At 47.1% G+C, this 20225-nt stretch overlaps 1 protein-coding gene across 1 annotated transcript in view; it reads right to left on the reverse strand.

Moving 5' to 3' along the window:
* The window catches only part of ANO1 (anoctamin 1), a 144311-nt gene that overhangs the window by 106550 nt on the left and 17536 nt on the right, over positions 1–20225 (reverse strand). Inside the window, 5 exon segments of the mRNA XM_012557644.1 lie at positions 2619–2631; positions 5478–5533; positions 5888–6025; positions 11162–11195; positions 14409–14480. Of these exon segments, the coding sequence (XP_012413098.1) occupies positions 2619–2631; positions 5478–5533; positions 5888–6025; positions 11162–11195; positions 14409–14480 (313 nt within the window).

Consider the following 20225-nt stretch of genomic DNA (forward strand, 5'->3'; position numbering starts at 1 on the left):
GGAGCCCTTTGGGGGCTGCTGGGTGGGGGACAGTCTCCAGGACAGGTGGCTCCCTAATCCTCCCGGGACAGCGCCCCCTACGGCTTGGCTGAAGAAGTGGAGTTTTAACCTCGTGTTTCTGTGGCTTATGCCGGAGCGCTGGTGGTACAATGGTTACAGCACTTGGCAGCTAACTGAAAGACTGGCAGTTTGAACCCCCCGGCTGCTCTGTGGGAGAAAGACGTGGCAGTCTGCTTTTGTAAAGATTACAGCCTTGGGAACCCCACGGGGCAGTTCTACCCTCCCCTATAGAATCACTATGAGTTGGAACGGACTTCACGGCACACAGCCACATGCCTTAGCTGGACTCAAGGCATCTACTTGCCTGAAAGACATCACCTGTCTCGCCACATATTGAAATTTTATTTTATTCTGCTTCCTCCCCCCCCGTCGCCTGGCCTTCCTAGGTGGCCCGTGTAAAGACGCTCCAGCGAGTGCCCAGGAAATGCAGTGTCTTCTGGACAGAGCAGGAAGCTGAAGGATGGGCCAGGACAGATCAATCCACCCCCAGACCACTTATGGCCCGGGCCAGGGGTTCTTGGGCTCCGGGATTTTGGCGACCAACAAAAAGTAAAAACAACATCGTCGATTGCCATCAGGTCGACTCTGACTCCTGGTGACTCCACCTGTGTCAGGGTAGACCTGTGCTCCATCAGGTGTTCAGTGGCTGAGTTTTTGGAAGTAGATCACCAGGCCTTTCTTCTGAGGCACCTATGCATGGACTCAAACCTCCAAACTTTCAGTTAGCAGCCGAGCAAGTTAACAGATGGCACCGCCCAGGGACTCCAAAGACATTACCAAAAACAACCAACCAACCAAACCAAACCAAACCAAACCATCCGGTTGCTGAGGAGTCAATTCCAACTTATGGCAACCCCGTGTATGCCAGAGGAGAACTGCGCTCCATCGGGTTTTCAATGGCTGATTATCCGGAAGGAGATCACCAGGCCTTTCTTCTGAGGCACGTCTGGGTGGGCTCAAACCTCCAATCTTTCATTTAACAGCTGAGTGCTTTAACTATTTGTACCACCAAGAGACTCCAACAGCCCCCCAAAAATTGGTGAGGGGGGAACAGAGTTCTTCTAAGTTGTGACATCACCCAAGATTAGGACGACTTTAAAGGATCCCTCTTTCTTTTGTGGGTGATTTCACTTTAGCGGTTCCTGCCCAGTTTGTCTTATATGGACCATATTGTTGGGAGTCTCTGAGTCACTAATTGTTTATAAACGGGCCACGTAGATGAACTGTTGCATTCACTTTGCATTTTCTGCTTTTTAACTCGGTGATTTCATCGGGAGGATCAAGTCCCTGCTCCCGAATTAGTAAAAAGCCATTGATTACCCAAAACAGTCTGTTATTATTACGGAAAGTTCTTGGCTCCCTGCTGTCCCTCTTTTGCCACCGCGCTGCCCTTTAGTGTCATCTGTGATGTCACACATTGTCAGACACTTGCATCTTTGCTGACATTTCAGCCGTCACCAGGAATACAGGGGTGAAGTGTCAAGGCTGCTGGGGGCAGAGGCAGAAGCAGCCTTTGGAGAGTGGCTACCTTGCTGATGTTGTTAGCTGCTGCTGAGTCCACTCCTGACTCATGGCGACCGCATGTGTTACAGAGCAGAACTGCTCCCTAGGGTTTTCCCAGCCGTCATCTTTACAGAAGCAGTTTTCCAGGCCTTGCTTCCGCAGCACCACGGGGTAGGTTCAAACTGCTGACCTTTATGTTAGTAGCCAATCACAAACCACTAATGCCATCCAGGCTCCTTGACTACCGTGTAAGAGGCTGAACAGAGGAGCCCTTCCCGATAGTATTTTATCTTCGAGGCGTATTTCGCGTTGCTGGGCATCGCCCACACAGAGAGAACAGTTTGCCCTCTGCTCTGCCCGGGGGCACCAGTCTGAGCGCTTACCCCAGCCATCTGCAACTGAATGAAAAGAAGGAACCCAACTCTACAAACAAAGGGGAACAGAATGAGGCGTTCTGAATTACGCACGTGCGCAGCCTGCTGATCGAGGTCACGAACTCAAACAAGAACCCGGCTCCCCGTCAGCTAACTGTGCGGCCTCCGCGTGCCTCAGTTTCTTCCTCTGTAGACTGAGACATGAACGGCCTCACTCCTGGCTGGGCCGTGAAGACCAAGCTCTCGGCTCAGTGCCTGGCCACAGTGAGCACATTCCAGCCATCATTCTAGTGATGGTGTCTCCTTGTACAGCGCTCAAGGACAGGGATAGCAACCGCAGCACTGCTGACATTTGGGGCCAGATCCTGCTCTGCGGTGGCGGGCAGCATCCCTGGCCTCTACCCACTAGATGCCAGTAGCGCCCCCAGTTGTGACAAAAATGTCTCCAAATGCTACTGCTGAATCGCCCCAGTTGAAAATGCCTGTTCTAGCTCTGACCGAGGGCCTGGCCTGCACCCACAGAACACCTGGGGGGCCAATGTTATCACCCCATTCCACAGATGAGAACGCTGAGGCCCGGAGAGAGGGCATGCTTCACCGCGGGTCACAAGCAGGAGGCTAGACTCAGCCTTCAATCTAGGTACCCCACGCAGATCCAAACACAATGAGACACCGCCTTACCCCACCAGGATGGCTGCGGTCAGAAAAACGGAAAACAGCAGGTGTGGGCGAGGGTGTGGGGAAACTGGAACCCTCATCCGTTGCTGCCGGGATTGTGAAATGGTGCAGCCACTGTGGAAAACCGTTTGGAGGTTCCTCAAAAAGTTAAACAGAATTATCACATGCCCCAGCAATTCCACTCCTGGGCCTATCCCAAAAGGCTTAAAGCAGGGACACAAACAGAGACTTATACACAGATGTTCATTGCAGCCCTCTTCACAGTAGCCAAGAGGTGGAAACCACCCAAGTGCCATCAGCAGGTGAATGGATAAACACGACCTGGTGCATGCATACAATGGAATAGTACTCAGCCATAAAGAGAATGGAGTCCTGACACATGCCACCACGTGGATGAATCCCGAAAATATTATCCTGAGTGAAAGAAGTCAGCCTCAAAAGGGCAAGTAGTGTAAGATCCCACTTCCGTGAACTATCTAGAATAGGCAAATGCATAGAGACTAAAGTTTATTTATGTAAGTGGGAGAGGGAAATAGGGAGGTATTGCTTAAGGGGCTTAGTTATCTAGCGCTGTTATAACAGAAATCCCACAAGTGGATGGCTTTAACACACAGAAATTTATTCTCTCACAATTTAGGAGGCTAGAAGTATGAATTCAGGGCGCCAGCTCCAGAGGAAGGCTTTCTGTCTCTGTTGGCTCTGGAGGAAGCTCCTTGTCATCAAGCTTCCCTGGTCTAGGAGCTTCTCAGTGCAGGGACTCCAGGTCCAAAGGACACTCTCCACTCCCAGCACTTCTTTCTTTGTGGTATGAGGTCCCACACCTCTCTGCTCCCTTCTCTCTTTTATCTCAGAAAAGACTGACTCAAGATACAACCTAATCCTGTAGATTGAGTTGTCCATTAACATAATTGCCTCCAATCCTGCCTCATTAACATCACAGAAGTAGGATTTACAACACCTAGGAAAATCACATCAGATCACAAAATGGTGGACAACCACACAGTACTGGGAATCATGGCCTAGCCAAGTTGATACACATTTTTGGGGGACACAGTTCAATCCATAACAGGGGTATCGAGTTTCTGTTAAACAAAAACCCACTGCCGTCGAGTCGATTCCCACTCATCTCGATCCTGCAGGACAGAGCAGAACTGCCCTATGGGGTTTCCAAGGCTGCAAGATTGCCTGCCACCTCTTTCTCCTTTGGAGCGGCTGGTAGGTTCGAACCACGTAACTTTAAGTGAGCAGATGAGCAGGTTAACCACTGTGCCACCAGGGCGCCTTTGTTTCTGCTAAGGGTGATGGAAAAAAAAAGGCAGTGGATAGTGGTGTTGGCTGCACAAGACGGGGAATGGAATTAATGCTACTGAATTGTATGGGTAAAAATGACTGAAAAGGCAAAGGTTTTGTTATATGTTTCAGCACACACACATGCATAAATTTAGATCCCCTAACCCCAAGCCAGTGCTCATTTTATGAATTCAATTATCCCTCCCCCTGCCAGAATTACAGCAATGAGAGGTAGGAGAATTGGTTCGTTTTTATAAATACACAGCTGCGCCCAGCAGCCCTCCGTGCCTGGAGGTGGTGATACCGGCTCAGCCCAGCACGCATCGAGGCTGCTCATCCCTGCACCATCCAGCTCTGTCCTCAGTAGGAATCTCTGTGCTCTGGGCAGCAGTGCCGCTGACTCGCGGGCCGCCCTGGGGGAGGGAAAGGCCTGCGGAAGAAATGAGTGGCTATGACTCAGGGCTATTGTGAGCTGCAGCGGCATCTCTTCCTGGGCCAACTGCGTGGGCAAGACGTGAGTGACATAACCTGCTAAAAGCGACTTGGGTTTAATGATTCCTGAGGAAGACGTGCCTGGGATATTATAACTGAGACGTGGTGGGCAGGGGACTTGACCACAGCCGTTACCTTTCTTTGCATGATGTCAGTACCCAGAGCAGAGACTAGGGAGCTGCAGCTGGATGGGAGACTCCTCGGAAAGTTCTGGAACATATCCAAAGCACGCAGTCCTGTCTTGGGGCATTTTTCCCCCAGCAGAATGCATGGGTTCAGCGCCCATCGGCCATTTTTTAGACTCTTATTAACCCTGCCTTCTGAGAATTCCTAAGGACTTGACTAACAAGCCCCGGGCGGACTGGACTCTGCTGGCCCCACCTACCTGCCACCTCCTCCAGGAAGCCCTTCTTGCCTGCTCTGTCAGAACAACTCATCTCTGTTCCGGCAGCCTCCTGGCTCTTTCCAGACTCTTGACGCTCACTCCTTCCTGATCATCTCATTTTGACTCCCTTTCCAGGCTTGCTGCACCCTATACGTTTTTCCCACGTAGAGTTATTTATTTAAGGAGCCTGGTAGTGAAGCGGAGCCCTCGTGGCTCGGTGGTTAAGCGCTTGACTGCTAACCAAAAGGTCAGAGGTTCGAACCCACCAGCCGCAGAAGATGTGGCAGTCTGCTTCCACAAAGATTTACAGCCCTGTAAACCCTATGGGGCAGTTCTATTCTTTCCTGTAGAGTCACTGTGAGTCAGACTTGACTCCACGGCAACGGGCGGCTATTTATTTAACAAACAGTTAGGCAGCACTTGCTACCAGGCTGCACTGTGCTTTCCGAACCAAACCCACTGCCGGAGTCGATTCCGACTCATAGCGACCTTGTAGGACAGAGTAGAACTGTCCCATAGCGTTTCCAAGGCTGCAATCTTTATGGGAGCAGATCGCCAGGTCTTTCTCCTGTGGAGTGGCTGGTGGGTTTGAACTGCCTCCCTTTCAGTTAGCAGCCAAGTGCTTAACCACTGCGCCACCAGGGCTCCTTTGCTCCATGCTAGCAGTCTGCAGATACTAACACTCACATTCTTACAGCACTTCCACCTCTCGGCCAGGGGCTCACACAGACGCAGCTCCTCGAGGTCCCGTCTTTGGAGATGTGGGGAGAAATTCAGACTCAGCACCCTCCTCCCCCAGCGACCCTGGGGGAGGTCACAGCAAGGGTCCCCGTGACAACAGGTGGCCTGGCCTCCCGGCAGGACGCAGTGGAACCCACTGCCTGACCAGAGTGGAAACTTCCCGTCACGCCCCCTGCCTCCCCTCTTCTCAAAAAGAAAGCCTTGTGGGCTGTTAAATTCTCCTTCGGGGGCTTGGAGGGGCAAAGCGCTGCGTTTGGGACAGTGACTCGCCCTCGCCAATGCTCTGAGATCCTGAAAACCCGTCGTGAAAAATGAACAACTTCTCTCTCGCACACACGGACGGCTTTCCTCAAGCGTGACCCACCTAGAGAGGCTCTGTGATGCTGTGGCGCCCTCCTCTGACTGCTTATTATTTACCCCGATCCCACGGAGCCTGCGGTAGACTCGGTCCTCCGAGGGGCTGAAAGGCAGGCTGGAGGCCCCACAGTGACTCGCTGTGGGGCTGGGGACGGACGGAACTCAGGCTCTTGCCCACTGAGACCCTGAGTGGTGCAACAGTTAAGCGCTCGGCTCCTCACAGAAAGGTTGGAGGTTCCCATCCACCCAGAGGCACCTCTAAAGAAAGGCCTGGCGATCTACTTTCTAAAAATCAGCCACTGAAAACGCTGTGGAGCACAGTTCTACTCTGACACACATGGGGTCGCCATGAGTCAGAGTCGACTCGACCTCGGGAGGTGTGTGTGTGTGTGTGTGTGTGTGTGTGGTGCGGGGGCTCGAGTGCACCAAGCACGCGCTGCTCCCCTGGGGCTGATGAACAGACAAAACCTCTTCGTCTCCCTCAAACCCAGCTCAAGGGCCTGGTGAGGGTCCTGACATCACAACACGTGCCTGTCTCCGGACAGAATCCCCTTGGAGAAGGGAAGCCTCCTCAAAGCCTCCGCTGTGACGATCAGACGGAGCCTGGACGGAACGCTAGGCTTGGCTGAGCTATCCTTATGGAAAGATCCCGATGCTTTCCTATGAGCCCAGGTGGTTGAGATACAAGATCACCCAGCTTTGTTGGGCCACAGATGGCCTTTTCCTCAAGCCCGTGCCGTTGGTCTGGTTTTGCATTCTTGCGCGTGGTGGTTCAGTGACGAATGTGGTTTTGTGTCCGGCCTCTGCCAGATCTGAGGCCCTGACCTGCAGCTGAGCTGCTGGGCGGCAAGCTTCCCGAGGGTGGACACTATGCCCCGTAACTGCTGTGTTCCCAGGGCCTGCCTGCCAGGTGCCCAGCCCAGAGTAAGGCCGGTGTTCGTGGGAGAAAGCAATGGGCAAATGAACAAAGAGCCCCAGGGCAAGTCAACAAATGCTGCCAACCCAATGCTGTCCTGGGGTTCATCAGACCTCATCCCTGGATGGGGCTTGCCTTTATAACAAAGGAGGAAGTTACTGGACCCTGAGGAGCAGCACTCAGTCACCTCCTATGTGTGCAAAAGTTGGGTAAGGAACCAAGAAGACAAAAGAAGACCTGATGCATTCTAACAGTGGTGTTGGTGAAGACTATTGAACATACCATGGACTGCCAGAAGAACGAACAAATCTGTCTTGGAAGAAGCACAGCCAGAATGCTCCTTAGAAGCAAGGATCACAGGACTGTGTCTCACATACTCTGGACATGTTATCAGGAGGGACCAATCCTTGGAGAAGAACGTCATGCTTGGTAAAGTAGAGGGTCAGAGGAAAAGAGGAAGACCCTCAATGAGATGGATTGACACAGTGGCTGCAACAATGGGCTCAAGCATAACAACGATTGTGAGGATGGCGCAGGACCAGGCAGTGTTAACATTCTGTTGTACACGGGGTCGCTATGAGTCAGAACCAACTCGACGGCACCTAAAAACAACAATATATAAAACATTACCATTTCAACATGTTGCTGTCGATAGTTGCTGTGGAGTCGATTCCGACTCATGGCCACCTCGTGTGCAGAGTAGAACTGCTCCATAGAATTTTCAAGGCTGTGAACTTTCGGAAGCAGATTGCCAGGCCTTTCTTCCCAGATGCCTCTGGGTGGGTTCGAACTGTCTTCCTTTTGGGCAGTAGTTGAGAACATGATACTTTGGGCCCCCCAGGGGCCTTATTTCAACATGTAATCAATACAGAATTATTAATAAGATATTTGGCATTTTTTTTTGTATGAAGTCTTTGAAACCCAGTGTGCATTTCCCACTCAGAGCACATTTCCGTCCAGACTGGTCACGATCAAGTGCTCAAAGCCACATGTGGCCAGTGGCGGCCATACTGGACAGCTGAGCATCAGAGCCCTTTGCTGTTATTTAAGGAAAAATGGATTGGATGGCTTTTATGTTCTGCTTTATATTTTTCTGTGTTTTCTAAGATTTTTGCAATGGACACCAATTGTCTTTGTCATCAGGCTTCCACTAGAGCCTTTTATTGATGTATTATTTTAATTTTATTAATGTATTTATTAATTCAGGACAGATGGCCAATGTATCAGGTTTATCTGGACAGTACAAATTTAGAGAAGGGCATCTTTGCCTAAGTGCCAATAGGAGGCAACTTCCTAAAATATTTTGCCAGAGTAGTCTTTAAAATTACAAAACAGATCAGGTTACACGGCTGGTTACAGAAATTTTTAAATGGAGGAGGAAGAGAACTACGTCCACACCAAAAAGAAATACCCTTGGACCCCTTAATGGCGTCCCCAACGGCTCCTATGTTCACAGCGCCGGTCAGCTGTCTACCCTACCATCTTGCAAGTGGGAAATCACACTGTTGCATGAGTGGCCTGAGATGAAGAGCCAGGTGTGGATGTGTGTGGGGGCGTCATCTAACTAAGTGACCATCGCTGACAAGTCTTAGACTCGGAGATCAGGACGAACAGCCTCAAGCAAGAAGCACCAGAGAAGGAAATGCCTTGGGTTCATTGCCCCTGACTTTTCTGAGAGCACTGTGTTGGCTGGTTCATCCATTTGTTCACCCATTCATTCATTCACTCGCTCACTCATTAATTCACTCATTCATCCTTTTACTCACCCACTCATTCTCTCACCCAACATTCATTCACTCCACTCACCAGGTCACTCATTCATTCATTGTCTCACTCCTTCATTCACTCACTAACAAGGTCACCCATCATTCACTCACTCACTCATTTACTTACTCATTCATTTACTTACTTGTTTGCTCACCCATCATTCATTCACTAACTCATTTACTCATTCATTCACTTACTTGATCACTCATTCATTTGCTCACTCATTCAATTGCTTACTCATTCATTCACTCACTTGTTTGCTCACCCATCACTAATCCAATCACTCATTTACTTATTCATTCATTCACTTGCTCACTCATTCATTCATTTTCTTGCTCACTCCCTCACTCCCTCACTTTCTTATCACTCCTATGCCTCCTCAGCCTCCTTGCTGGCTTTGTTTCTCCCCATAAAGAATTTGCAGAATTTACTAATAAATGACAGTGAATAACTGCTTAGCTCTTTGAATCCCTTTGTGTACATAGACAAAACCCAAAGATCCATGCCCTATAGGGTCAGTAAACACCACACACACACACACACACACTCTCACGCAAACACACTCATACACACTTCACATACATACATACTGTATTTTTACCCAAATAACGTGCATCTACTACGTTTGTTTGCTAACTGCGCCCTCCCCCCATGAGGTATTTTCATAAGTGAGTTATGCTACATTTTTTTATAGCAACTTGTAAACAATGGTAAACAAACATAGAAGGCACACATTAGTTGTGTAAAAATATGATATGCACACAAACAAATAGAGACAAATAAAACAGAGACCCACGCACCCTAAATGGTTAAAACGGGCCCAGAGTGTTGTGGTCTCCTCGCCCATGACATGTACGACAAGTGTCCACACAACCCTGACTACAGCTGTCCAGGGCCTCCACCCCGTCACTACTGGTCCTCTGAGACCTGGGATGACACAAAGTCAGAGGCCCCAGGGCTGACCCTGTCATGGTGCACATCCACTCTGCCTCTAGTACATCTCTCTTTCCAAAAGTTACTCCTGAAACTCAGCCTCTCCTGTTTCTTAAATATGAATGACTACATCTCAAATCAAATTTTCTGGAAAGCCAAAAGTCCCCATTTCTCTTTTTCTGAAGGAAACATGTCCATTTTCCCCACCCCAAGCAGCATTACAACATTACAGTTTGTCATACTGTGGTGGCTTGTGGTTTGCTGTGCTGCTGGAAGCTATGCTTTCAAATACCAGCAGGGTCACCCAAGGCAGAGCTTCCAGACTAAGGTAGACTACGAAGAAGGACCCAGTGGCCTATTTCTGAAAAGAATTAGCCAGTGAAAACCTTATGAATAGCAGCAGAACATTGTCTGATACAGTGCTGGAAGATGAGCCCCTCAGTTTGGAAGACACTCAAAATACAACTGGGGAAGAACTGCCTCCTCAAAGTAGAGTCGACCTTAATGACATGGATGGAGTTAAGCTTTTGGGACCTTCATTTGCTGATGCGGCACAACTCAAATTGAAAAGAAACAGCTGCAAATATCCATTAATAACTGGAACATTGAATGTATGAAGTATGGATCTAGGAAATTTTGAAGCTGTTAAAAATGAAACGGACTGCATAAAGATGGATATCCTAGGCATTAGCGAGCTGAAAAGGACTGGTATTGGCCATTTTGAATCAGACAGTCATATGGTCTACTATGCAGGGAATGACAAATTGAAGAGGAATGACATCGCATTCATCTTCAAAAAGAGCACTTCAAGATCTATCCTGGAGAACAACACTGTCAGTGATAGGGTAATATCCACATGCCTACAAGGAAGACCAGTTAATATGACTATTACTCAAATTTAACCACCAAACACTGAGGCCAAAGATGAAGAAACTGAAGATTTCTACCAAATTCTGCAGTCTGAAATTGATCAAACATGCTGTCTTAGGCTGAGTTCTCTACGGAAGGAAAACCAGTAAATCGTATAAATATATATAGAGAGAGATTTAGATCAAGGAAACCGCTCACGCAATTGTAGAGGCTGGAACATCCCAAGCTGGTGGATCAAGATAGAGGCTTCTCCCAATTCACATAGCTGCAGGGACTGGTGAACACAAGATCGGCAGGTCAGAGAGCAGGGCTCCGGCGCACAGGCTGTGAAGATGGACGAATCCCATATTTGGCAGATAAGCTGATAACTCAAGTCCCAAGAACTGGAGGTCAGACAAACAGGAGGCAGCCGCAGGATCCACAGGGAGCAAAAGCCAGAATATCTGCTTATATTTGGATACAGGCCACACCCCCAAGGAAACTCCCTTTCAACTGATTGGCTACTCACAGCAGATTCAATCATGGGAGTGATCACATATAAACACTGAGAATCATGGCCCAGCCAAGCTGACACACAATCTTAACCATCACACATGCAATCAAGATACACCAATAATTACTGTTGATTGGAATGCAAAAGTTGGATATAAAGAATGATCAGTAGTTGGAAAATATGGCCTTGGTGATAGAAACAAAGCCAGAGATTGCATGATAGAATTTTGCAAGACCAACGACTTAGTCATTGGAAATACCTTTTTTCAACAACATAAACAGCGATATACATGGTGACCTCACCGGATGGAGTAGATAGGAATTAAATTAACTACACCTGTGGAAAGAGACAATGGAGACGCTCAGTATCATCAGTCAGAACAAGGCCAGGGGCTGATTGCAGAACAGACAATCAACTGCTCATGCGCCAAGTTCAAGCTGAAGCTGAAGAAAATTAAAACCAGTCCATGAGAGTCAAAGTATGACCTTGAGTATACCACACCTGAATTTGAAGACCATCTCAAGAATAGATTTGACTTATTGAACACTAATGACCAAAGACCAGATGACTTGTAGGATGACCTCAAGGACATCATACATGAAGAAAGCAAGAGGTCATTAAAAAAACAGGAAAGAAAGAAAAGACCAAAATGAGTGTCAGAAGAGACTCGGAAACTTGCTCTTGAACATAAAATGGATAAAACGAATGGAAGAAATGATGAAGTAAAAGAGCTGAATAGAAGATTTCAAAGGGCAGCTCGAGAAGACAAAGTAAAATATTATAGTGAAATGTGCAAAGACCTGGAGTTAGAAAACCAAAAGGGAAGAACATGCTCAGTATTTCTCAAGCTGAAAGAACTGAAGAAAAGATTCAAGCCTCGAGTTGCAATTCTGAAGGATTCTATGGGCAAAATATTGAACGATGCAGGAAGCATCAAAAGAAGATGGAAGGAATACACAAAATCACTGTACCAAAAAGAATTGGTCGACGTTCAACCGTTTCAGGAGGTGGCACATGATCAAGAACCAATGGCAATGAAGGAAGAAGTCCAAGCTGCACTGAAGGCATTGGCTAAAAACAAGGCTCTAGGAATTGACGGAATATCAATTGAGATGTTTCAATAAACGATGCAGCACTGGAAGTGCTCACTCGTCTATGCCAAGAAATTTGGAAGACAGCTACCTGACCAACCAACTGGAAAAGATCCATATTCATGCCTATTCCTAAGAAAGGTCATCCAACTCAATTTGGAAAATCATGGAACAATATCAGTAATATCACACAGAAGTAAAATTTTGCTGAAGATAATTAAAAAACAGTTGCAACGGTACATAAGAGAGCTGCCAGAAATTCAAGCTGGATTCGGAAGAGAAGGTGCAATGAGGAGGGGTATCTTTGCTGATGTCAGATGGATCCTGGCTGAAAGCAAAGAATGCCAGAAAGATGCTTACCTGTGTTTAATTGACTATGCAAAGGCATTTGACTGTGTGGATCATAACAGATTATGGATAACATTGCAAAGAATGGGAATTCCAGAACACTTAATTGTGCTCATCCGGAACCTGTACACAGACCAAGAGGCAGTTGTTCAAACAGAAAAAGGGGATGCTGCGTGGTTTAAAATCAGGAAAGGTGTGAGTCGGGGTTGTAAATCCTTTCACCACACTTATTCAATCTGTATGTTGAGCAAATAATCTGAGAAGCTGGACTATATGAGGAAGAATGCAGTATCAGGATTGGAGGAAGACTCGTTAATAACCTGTGATACGCAGCTGACACAACCTTGCTTGCTGAAAGCAAAGAAAATTTGAAGCACTTACTGATGAAGATCAAAGACTACAGCCTTCAGTATGGATTCCACCTCAACACAAAGAAAACAAAAATCCTCACAACTGGCTCAATAAGCAACACTATGATAAACAGAGAAAAGATTGACTTTGTCAAGGATTTCACAATCAACGCCCGTGGAAGCAGCAGTCAAGAAATCAAAGGCTGCATAGCATTGGGTAAATCTGCTGCAAAAGAACTCTTCAAAGTGTTAAAAAGCAAAGACTTCACTTTGAGGACTAAGGTGCGCCTGACTCAAGCCATGGTATTTTCAATCGCCTTATATGCATGTGAAAGCTGGACAATGAATAAGGAAGACCGCAGAAGAATTGATACCTTTGAGTTACGGTGTCAGTGAAGAATATTGAATATACCATAAACTGTTAGAAGAATGAACACATCTGTCTTGGAAGAAGTACAACCAGAATGCTCCTTGGAGGCTAGGATGGCGAGACTACATCTCATGTACTTTGGACATGTTATCAGGAGGGACCAGTCCCTGGAGAAGGACATCATGCTTGGTAAAGTAGAGGGTCAGCAAAGAAGAGGAAGATCCTCATCGAGATGGACTGACACAGTGGCTGCAACAATGGGCTCAAACATAGCAACAACGGTGAGGATGGCGCAGGACCGGGCGGTGTTTCATTCTGTTGTACACGGGGTCACTATGAGTCGGAACCAACTGGATGGCACCTACCAACAACAAGAAGCAGTAGGAGAATCTCTTGGAAGAGAAAGTTTACTTATTTAATTTTTATTCCACAATTGGACTCTCAGCTCAAGCATCTTGCAGTTTTCTTCATCACCCACTTCCTCTCCATTATTTGGAGAAGTCTTCCTCCTGACCTCAGCACCAGGCTCATAAAGCTCCCAATTCCTCCTCTCTCTCAGCAGAACCTATTCCCCATCCCTTTCCATCCACATTTCATCAGAGTAAAGCAGGCCTGTCCTTGGTAAGTCCCTGGTGCTGCAAACTGTTAATGTGCTTGGCTGTTAAGTGAAAGGTTGGAAGATCAAATCCACCCAGAGGTATCTCGGAAGAAAGTCCTGGTGATCTACTTCCAAAACATCAGACACTGAGAACCCTGCGGAGCACAGTTCTCCTCTGACATGCATAGGAGTGCCATGAGTGGGAGTTGACTCCACGGCAACTGGTTATCCTTCTTTTTTTTTTGGCCTTCCATCTGTACTTCCCATCAGTAGATTCTGCAGCGTTTCAACGAGTGTTTGCTGACGGCCTCAGGAGAGTTATATTTATTTTCTTAGCTGGACTGTAGCTTCTCGGAGGCAGTGGATTCTTTAACTCTCTCTCTCATCTTTTTTATTTTTTTCCATGGAAGTCTTACAAGCTTTGTTATCTCTCACAATTTAACGCTATCAAGAAATAACAACAAAGGCACGAAAGAATTATCCATCCACTTGTAAACTCTATAAACCCTTATGAAAAACCGATAGATTATTTATAAACTTAAAATGAACGTAGACAGAGGGTGGCATCTTAGGATTCAAATTCAAATTCAAATCTTTGATTCTGCACTTAGCTTTGGAAACCAGAAAGTCAGAAATTTCAACCATTGAGACAGCTTTTCAGTAATATGTTTACACTGTCAAATTCTTGTGCTATTTCACTTTTGAACAGTGTAATCATATCATTAAAATATTCTCTTTGTTATAGGCTCTCTCCTGTCCCCTGGGCCCTTCCTTTGCCTGCCGCACCGCTACCTGTCTTACTGTCTTTTCGCTCCAGGAAAGTAGGGATCTCGTCTGTCTTTTTCTCTGCTGTATTCTCAGCACCTAGGAGTGCCCGGCACACAATCAGCGCACAAAAATATCTGTCAGAAGAATGAGCGAATAACACGCATTTCGTCAGCCTCCACAAGTTCTAGCCCCATGCCGAGCACAGAACCGGGCCCGGTAAACGCTGTTTCCCGACAGATCCATTTTTATCCGACTCAAACAACCTCTGAGCCTCTTTGTGACAAGAGGCTCTGGAATCCCCACAAACAGGTTCTTCCCAGGGGCGAGGAAGGAGTTGTTGTCTTAACATTTTCAGGTTGGTGGGGCTGCCGGGGAAAGTTCTGGAGGCCAGCTCGCCATGAAAGCTCCATTAACAAGCAGAGCAAATGAGGTCTTCTGGAAGCTGAGAGGCTTTGCCCAGGGAGGAGAGGTTAGGGTGGGCTTTCCCAGTAGGAGGAGGCCTGGATAGGGCAAGCCAGGGGGTATGGGGGTGCCACTCTGTGCAGCTATGGGGCCGCGAGCCAAGGACACAAAAGAAGGCAGACGGACGTGACTGCAGGAGTCAGAAAAGCAACAGGTCCCAGGAGTGCAGGAGGGCTGAGAGGGAAAGGTCACGGTAGGTTCTGGAAGGCTTCCCAGAGGAAGTGGCTTCTCAGCTGAGGCCAGGAAGAAGAGGGGGCATCCACCGAGGAGGCAGAAGGCCTGGAGGTGAGGGAGACCCAGGGCCTGGATGGAGCGGGAAGAGGCAGGCGTGACTGCAGGCGGAGTGCAGGAACACGGGGCCGAGAGGGGTGCTGGGAAGGGCTGTAGGCCATTCGTTCACCCAACAAATGTTCAATGGGCACCTTCTACATGCCAGACATAATCCTGGGCTCCAGGGATACGGCGGTGAGCAAAGAGACACAATCTACAGTGGGGCAGACAGCCAACAGCTGAAAATGGTGGATTACACAGAGCATTAGAAGAGTGTAAGGGTTAAAATGGAAGAAGGTAGAGGGGACCGGAAGTGCCCGGGGAGCAGGGGTGGCCACTTCTACCGGTGGCCGGGGAGGTCTCACAACAAAGGGGATATCGGTGGCTGTTTGGTGGGCTCTCGAGGACACTTTGACAAATGGGACTCTGTTTTCATATGAATCAGAAGATTTTAAATAATGTGCATCAGTGCTTTCTTTTCTTTTTAAATACATGTAGCAAAACATTTGCCATTTCAACATTTTCACATGGGCAGTTCAGTGACATTAATCACGTTCGCCATGTTGTATAACTATCACCACCATCTGTTTCCAAATTTTCCGTCAGCCCAAATGGAAACTCAGTGCCCCTTCAGCAAAGACTCCCCCTTCCTTTTCCTACCTGTCCTTGAAAACCACTCATAAAGTTTGGTCTCTACATTTTCCATAAGGAGCCCTGCTGGTGCAGTGGTTAAAGTGATCAACTGCTAACTAGAAGGTCGGCAGTTCAAAACTACCAGTGGCTCTGCTTCTGTAGAGATTTATAGCCTTGGAAACTCTATAAGGCTTCTACTTTGTCCTATAGGGTTGGAATCGACTTGATGGTAGTGGGTTGGTATGTTTGTTTTTGGTTACACATTTTCTTATTCTAGATGTTTCACGTAAGCGGGGTCATACAATATTTGTCCTTTTGTGTCTGACTTATTTGGCTCAGCATGTAATGTTCAAAGTTCATCCATGTTGTAGCGTGTATCAGCACTTCATTTCTCCTTATGGCTGAGTAATATTCCATAGTATGGTTGGATCACATTTTGTGTATGCATTCATCTGTTGATGGAAGCTTAGGTTTGTTTCTACCTTTTGGCTGCTGTGAATGGTGTTGCAATGAACATTGGCAAACAAGTATTCATTTGAGTCCCTGCTTTCGAGTCTTTTGGGTAGGCACCTAGGAGTGGAATTGCTGGGCCACATGGTAGATCTATGTTTAGTTTTTCGAGGAAACACCTAAGTGTTTTCCACAGCGGCTATACCATTTCACATTCCCACCAGCAATGCACAAGGGTTCCAATTTCTCTACATTCTCACCAACACCCACTGTTTTCTGTTTTTTTGATCATAGCCATCCTGGTGGGGTGGATGGTACCCTTCCTGTGTTTTTGGTGGTGTTTCTCATTAAAAGCAGGGTTGCCTATGTAAAGCAGCAAACGGCCTCCTGTCACTTCCAATCACTTCCTTCATGTTTATTGTGGGTCCTTCTCCTGTTCTTTACAAGGTGAGCAGATGTTTTCCTCAGCTGAACTAACGTGTCCACGGGCCCAGCTGGCAGTGTCGGGCCCGGAGGCAGATTGGCCCTCTGGGTTCCCTTGGTCAGGGCTGCGGGGGGACTTCAGGGTGGTGAGAGTTGGCCAGCAACCCTGCCTGAAAGTATCAAATGCCATGTTTCAAACCATTTCAAAGACCCAAGGTATTCACTGTAGCAAGGTCAAAAGCTGCCACTGCCACCTCCCCTCCCCATTGAATTGTGAGGAGGGAGAAGATACGACACACCTTTGGCCCTGACACAGTATTGTTATGTGTCATGGAGTCGATTCTGACTCACAACGACCCTACAGGACAAGGTGGAACTGCCCCACGGGGTTTCCAAGGCTGTAAATCTGTACAGAAGCAGACTGCCACATCTTTCTCCGGCAGAGTGGCTGGTGGGTTTGAACCGCCTACCATTCAACTTGCAGGTGAGCACTTAACCATTGTGCTGCCAAGGCTCCTTGACACAACGTGGAAGGGATTGTCCCAGGGGGCTTTTAAAAGCATTGTTACCTCACATAGTGGACTGGAACTTTCCAGAAAGTCAAATGACCATCACTGAGGACAGGCCTCTTCCCAGGAGTCCTGCCTCCTGTAGTGCTACCTCGGACCAGGTGTAAGTGGCTTTCTTCTCCTGAAGAATTTTGGTAGGTGAACAGGGCAGTCAGCACCAGGCCTGTAGGCATCCGTGGTTGGGAGGTGAGGGGAAGGGGAAAGACCTTCCCACAGCAAAGGGAAAGGAAAGAAGGAAGAGGTATGCGGGGAGCGGGAACAAGGAAAATCTTTCTATCCTGCTCTGCTCGTTCCTGGGCTGGCCTGGACCGACCAGCCCTTGCCTGACTTTGGAGGCCAGCATGAGGCAGGCTGACGGATTCTCCCCCAACACATCCGGGGGTGGGGGGTGCACACATCTGACTGATCCTGGCGTGGGGGAGGCAATTGGAAAGGTTACCTCAGTCCAGGGTGGCCATCTAAAAAAATCTCTCCTGAGCAAAAGCAGGCCCTAGAACAAAGGAGGTAAAGGTTATGACCCACAAGGGGCCACACAGGGAGTAAGAGAAACCTGTTCCTCAGATAAGCATCTGGACTTTGCTGTCAGCCAGAGAGCCAACACTGGGGGTGGGGGTGGGAGTAGGGGTGGGGCTGAGAGGGCCACATGCTCCTCTCTGAGGGGAGGGCAGAGGGCTTTCAGACCCCCTACCTCAGGCCCAGATCTTCCCCTGCGGCCCCATCAGCATGATCTAGGGAGCCTGATGGGTGCAGGAGGATCTCTGCCCGGTATTTCATAAGCTTCCTCCCTTCACAGGCAACAATAAATCCTCGAATGTGGCCAGAGAATCCTCTCAGCTACATTCTATTGCAAAAACAACCTGTGAACACCAGGGGAAGATGATGTTAGTGAATGCACCCCTCGCCACCATCCCCACTTCCAAAGTATGAGGAACCTTCATTTTCCAGATAAAGAGGAACTGAAGAAAAGAAAGGGAAAGTAGAGAAGAAAAAAGAGAAAATGAGGGAAGGAAAGAGAGCACGAGACTCAGAGATGAAAGACCCAATTCTATGGGAAAAGAGAGATGAGAGTGTCCTCTAGGGCCAATTCAGAACCCACCTCCACCCCAACCACCACGTCATATCTTGGTATTGGGGTGACCTGATTTTGATCCATCAAAAAATGAACAAAAGAGGAAGGAAAAAAAAGACTTGATTTGACCAGGTAGTATTTCTTCAGAAATGGGGTCATGCAGAATGGGCTGGGTGGGATTCAGAATTCCTATTCTTTAGAGTATCACAACGGTGCTCCTAGAATAGGCATTTTCCTTATCGAGTGTAATGAGACACCAAGAAAATAGGGGCTAAGGCACTCAGGGAAGGCTCAGCTTCCCAGCCAAGGGCAATTCCTGAGTGGTAAGACTGGCATTAATGTAAATTTAGCCTTATCTTTAAGAAAAGCAAAAATCACTCAGAAATGCACAGACTTCCTGCAAGGCGACTGGTTGCTGCACCAGGGAGAAGCCAGGATTGCTCTGATTGGATTACAGGGTCTGATTCCTGAGGAGTTAGGAATTCTGGCTTTCCTACTGAATGTTCCCTGCCCCCTTTCCTCCTCCCCCTGCCTTCATTCAACAAATACATAGTGCCTGGCACACTCTGGCCCATGACAGTTTCCTACGCCAGGGAAGCTCAATGTCTCGTCCAGTGTTTTAAAATGCTGGTCTAGATAGATATGGTTTCACCTGGAGAGCTTTAAAATAGGGCCTAAGTGCAGTTCTGGCAACATATATCCAGGGAAAAAAGAAGGAAGACACAAGTTTTCAATAACAGGAATGAGAAGGCAGACATCACTACAGATCCCACAGATATTAAAAAGAGAATACAAGTACATTAAGAATAAATTTTATGCAAATAAATTTGAAAACTTAGATGAAATGAAGTTCCCAAAATTTTTATAAGAAGAGATAATAAATCCAAGTAGTCTTAGATCTACAAAATAAATTTCATTTATAATTAAAGTTCTTTCTACAAAGAGAACTTTAGGTCCGTATGATCCCACTGGTGAATTTTTCTAAACATTTCAAGAAGAAATAACACCAATCATCCACAAACTCTTTTAAGAATAAAGAGGGAATACTTCCCAGTTCATTTTATGAGACCAGCATAACCTGAAAAGGACATTGTTGTTGTTAGTTCCATCCAGTTGACTCCAACTCAAGAAAAATAAATAACCAGCTATGGATTATTCACAGACATTATCCACAGACAGCATGGTTTTGAATGGAGAAAAGTCAGAAATATCTGCAGGTAAACAATTAGAATTAATAAATGGATTTGGCAAGGTCACTGGGTAAAAGATTAATATTCAAAAGTCAATTGTTCTTCTATATACTAGCAACAAACAAAATTTTAAAGACTTAAGCCACTTCGATAGCACCAAAAAATTGAATACATAAGAATAAACGGTGGAGCCCTGGTGGCACAGTGGTTAAACTCTCAGGCTGCTAACCAAAAGGTTGGCAATTCAAATCCACCAGCCACTCCTTGGAAACCCTATGAGGCAGTTCTACTCTGTCCTATAGGGTCGCTATGAGTTGGAATTGACTCGACGGCCATGGGTATGGGTAAGAATAAACAAAATATATGCATGACCTCAACAAAGAAAACTACAAAGTGTTACTAACAGAAACTTAAAAAGACCTAAATGAATGGAAGCAATAGTCTATGTTCACGAATTAGAAGACTCAATGGCTACCCGTTATCCCCTAAATTGATATACAAATTCAATTTGATCCCAATCAAAATCCCAAGAGGTGTGTGTGAGGCGGGGGGAGTGGGGACACTTGACAAGCTGATACTAAAATTTACATGGAAATACAAAGGGCCAAAAATAGTACAGACAGGCTTGAGGTGGGAAAAAACAGTTAGAAGACTTATACTATCTGACATCAAGATTTACCAAGCTACAGTAATGAAAACAGTGTAGTATTAGTGCAGGCATTAGTGGTTCAGGTAGAATTCTCATTTTCCATGTGAGAGACCCCAGTTCAATTCC

This window comes from Trichechus manatus, unplaced genomic scaffold (genome assembly GCF_000243295.1).
Source record: "Trichechus manatus latirostris isolate Lorelei unplaced genomic scaffold, TriManLat1.0 scaffold00113, whole genome shotgun sequence".
Classification (NCBI taxonomy): Eukaryota; Metazoa; Chordata; class Mammalia; order Sirenia; family Trichechidae; genus Trichechus; species Trichechus manatus.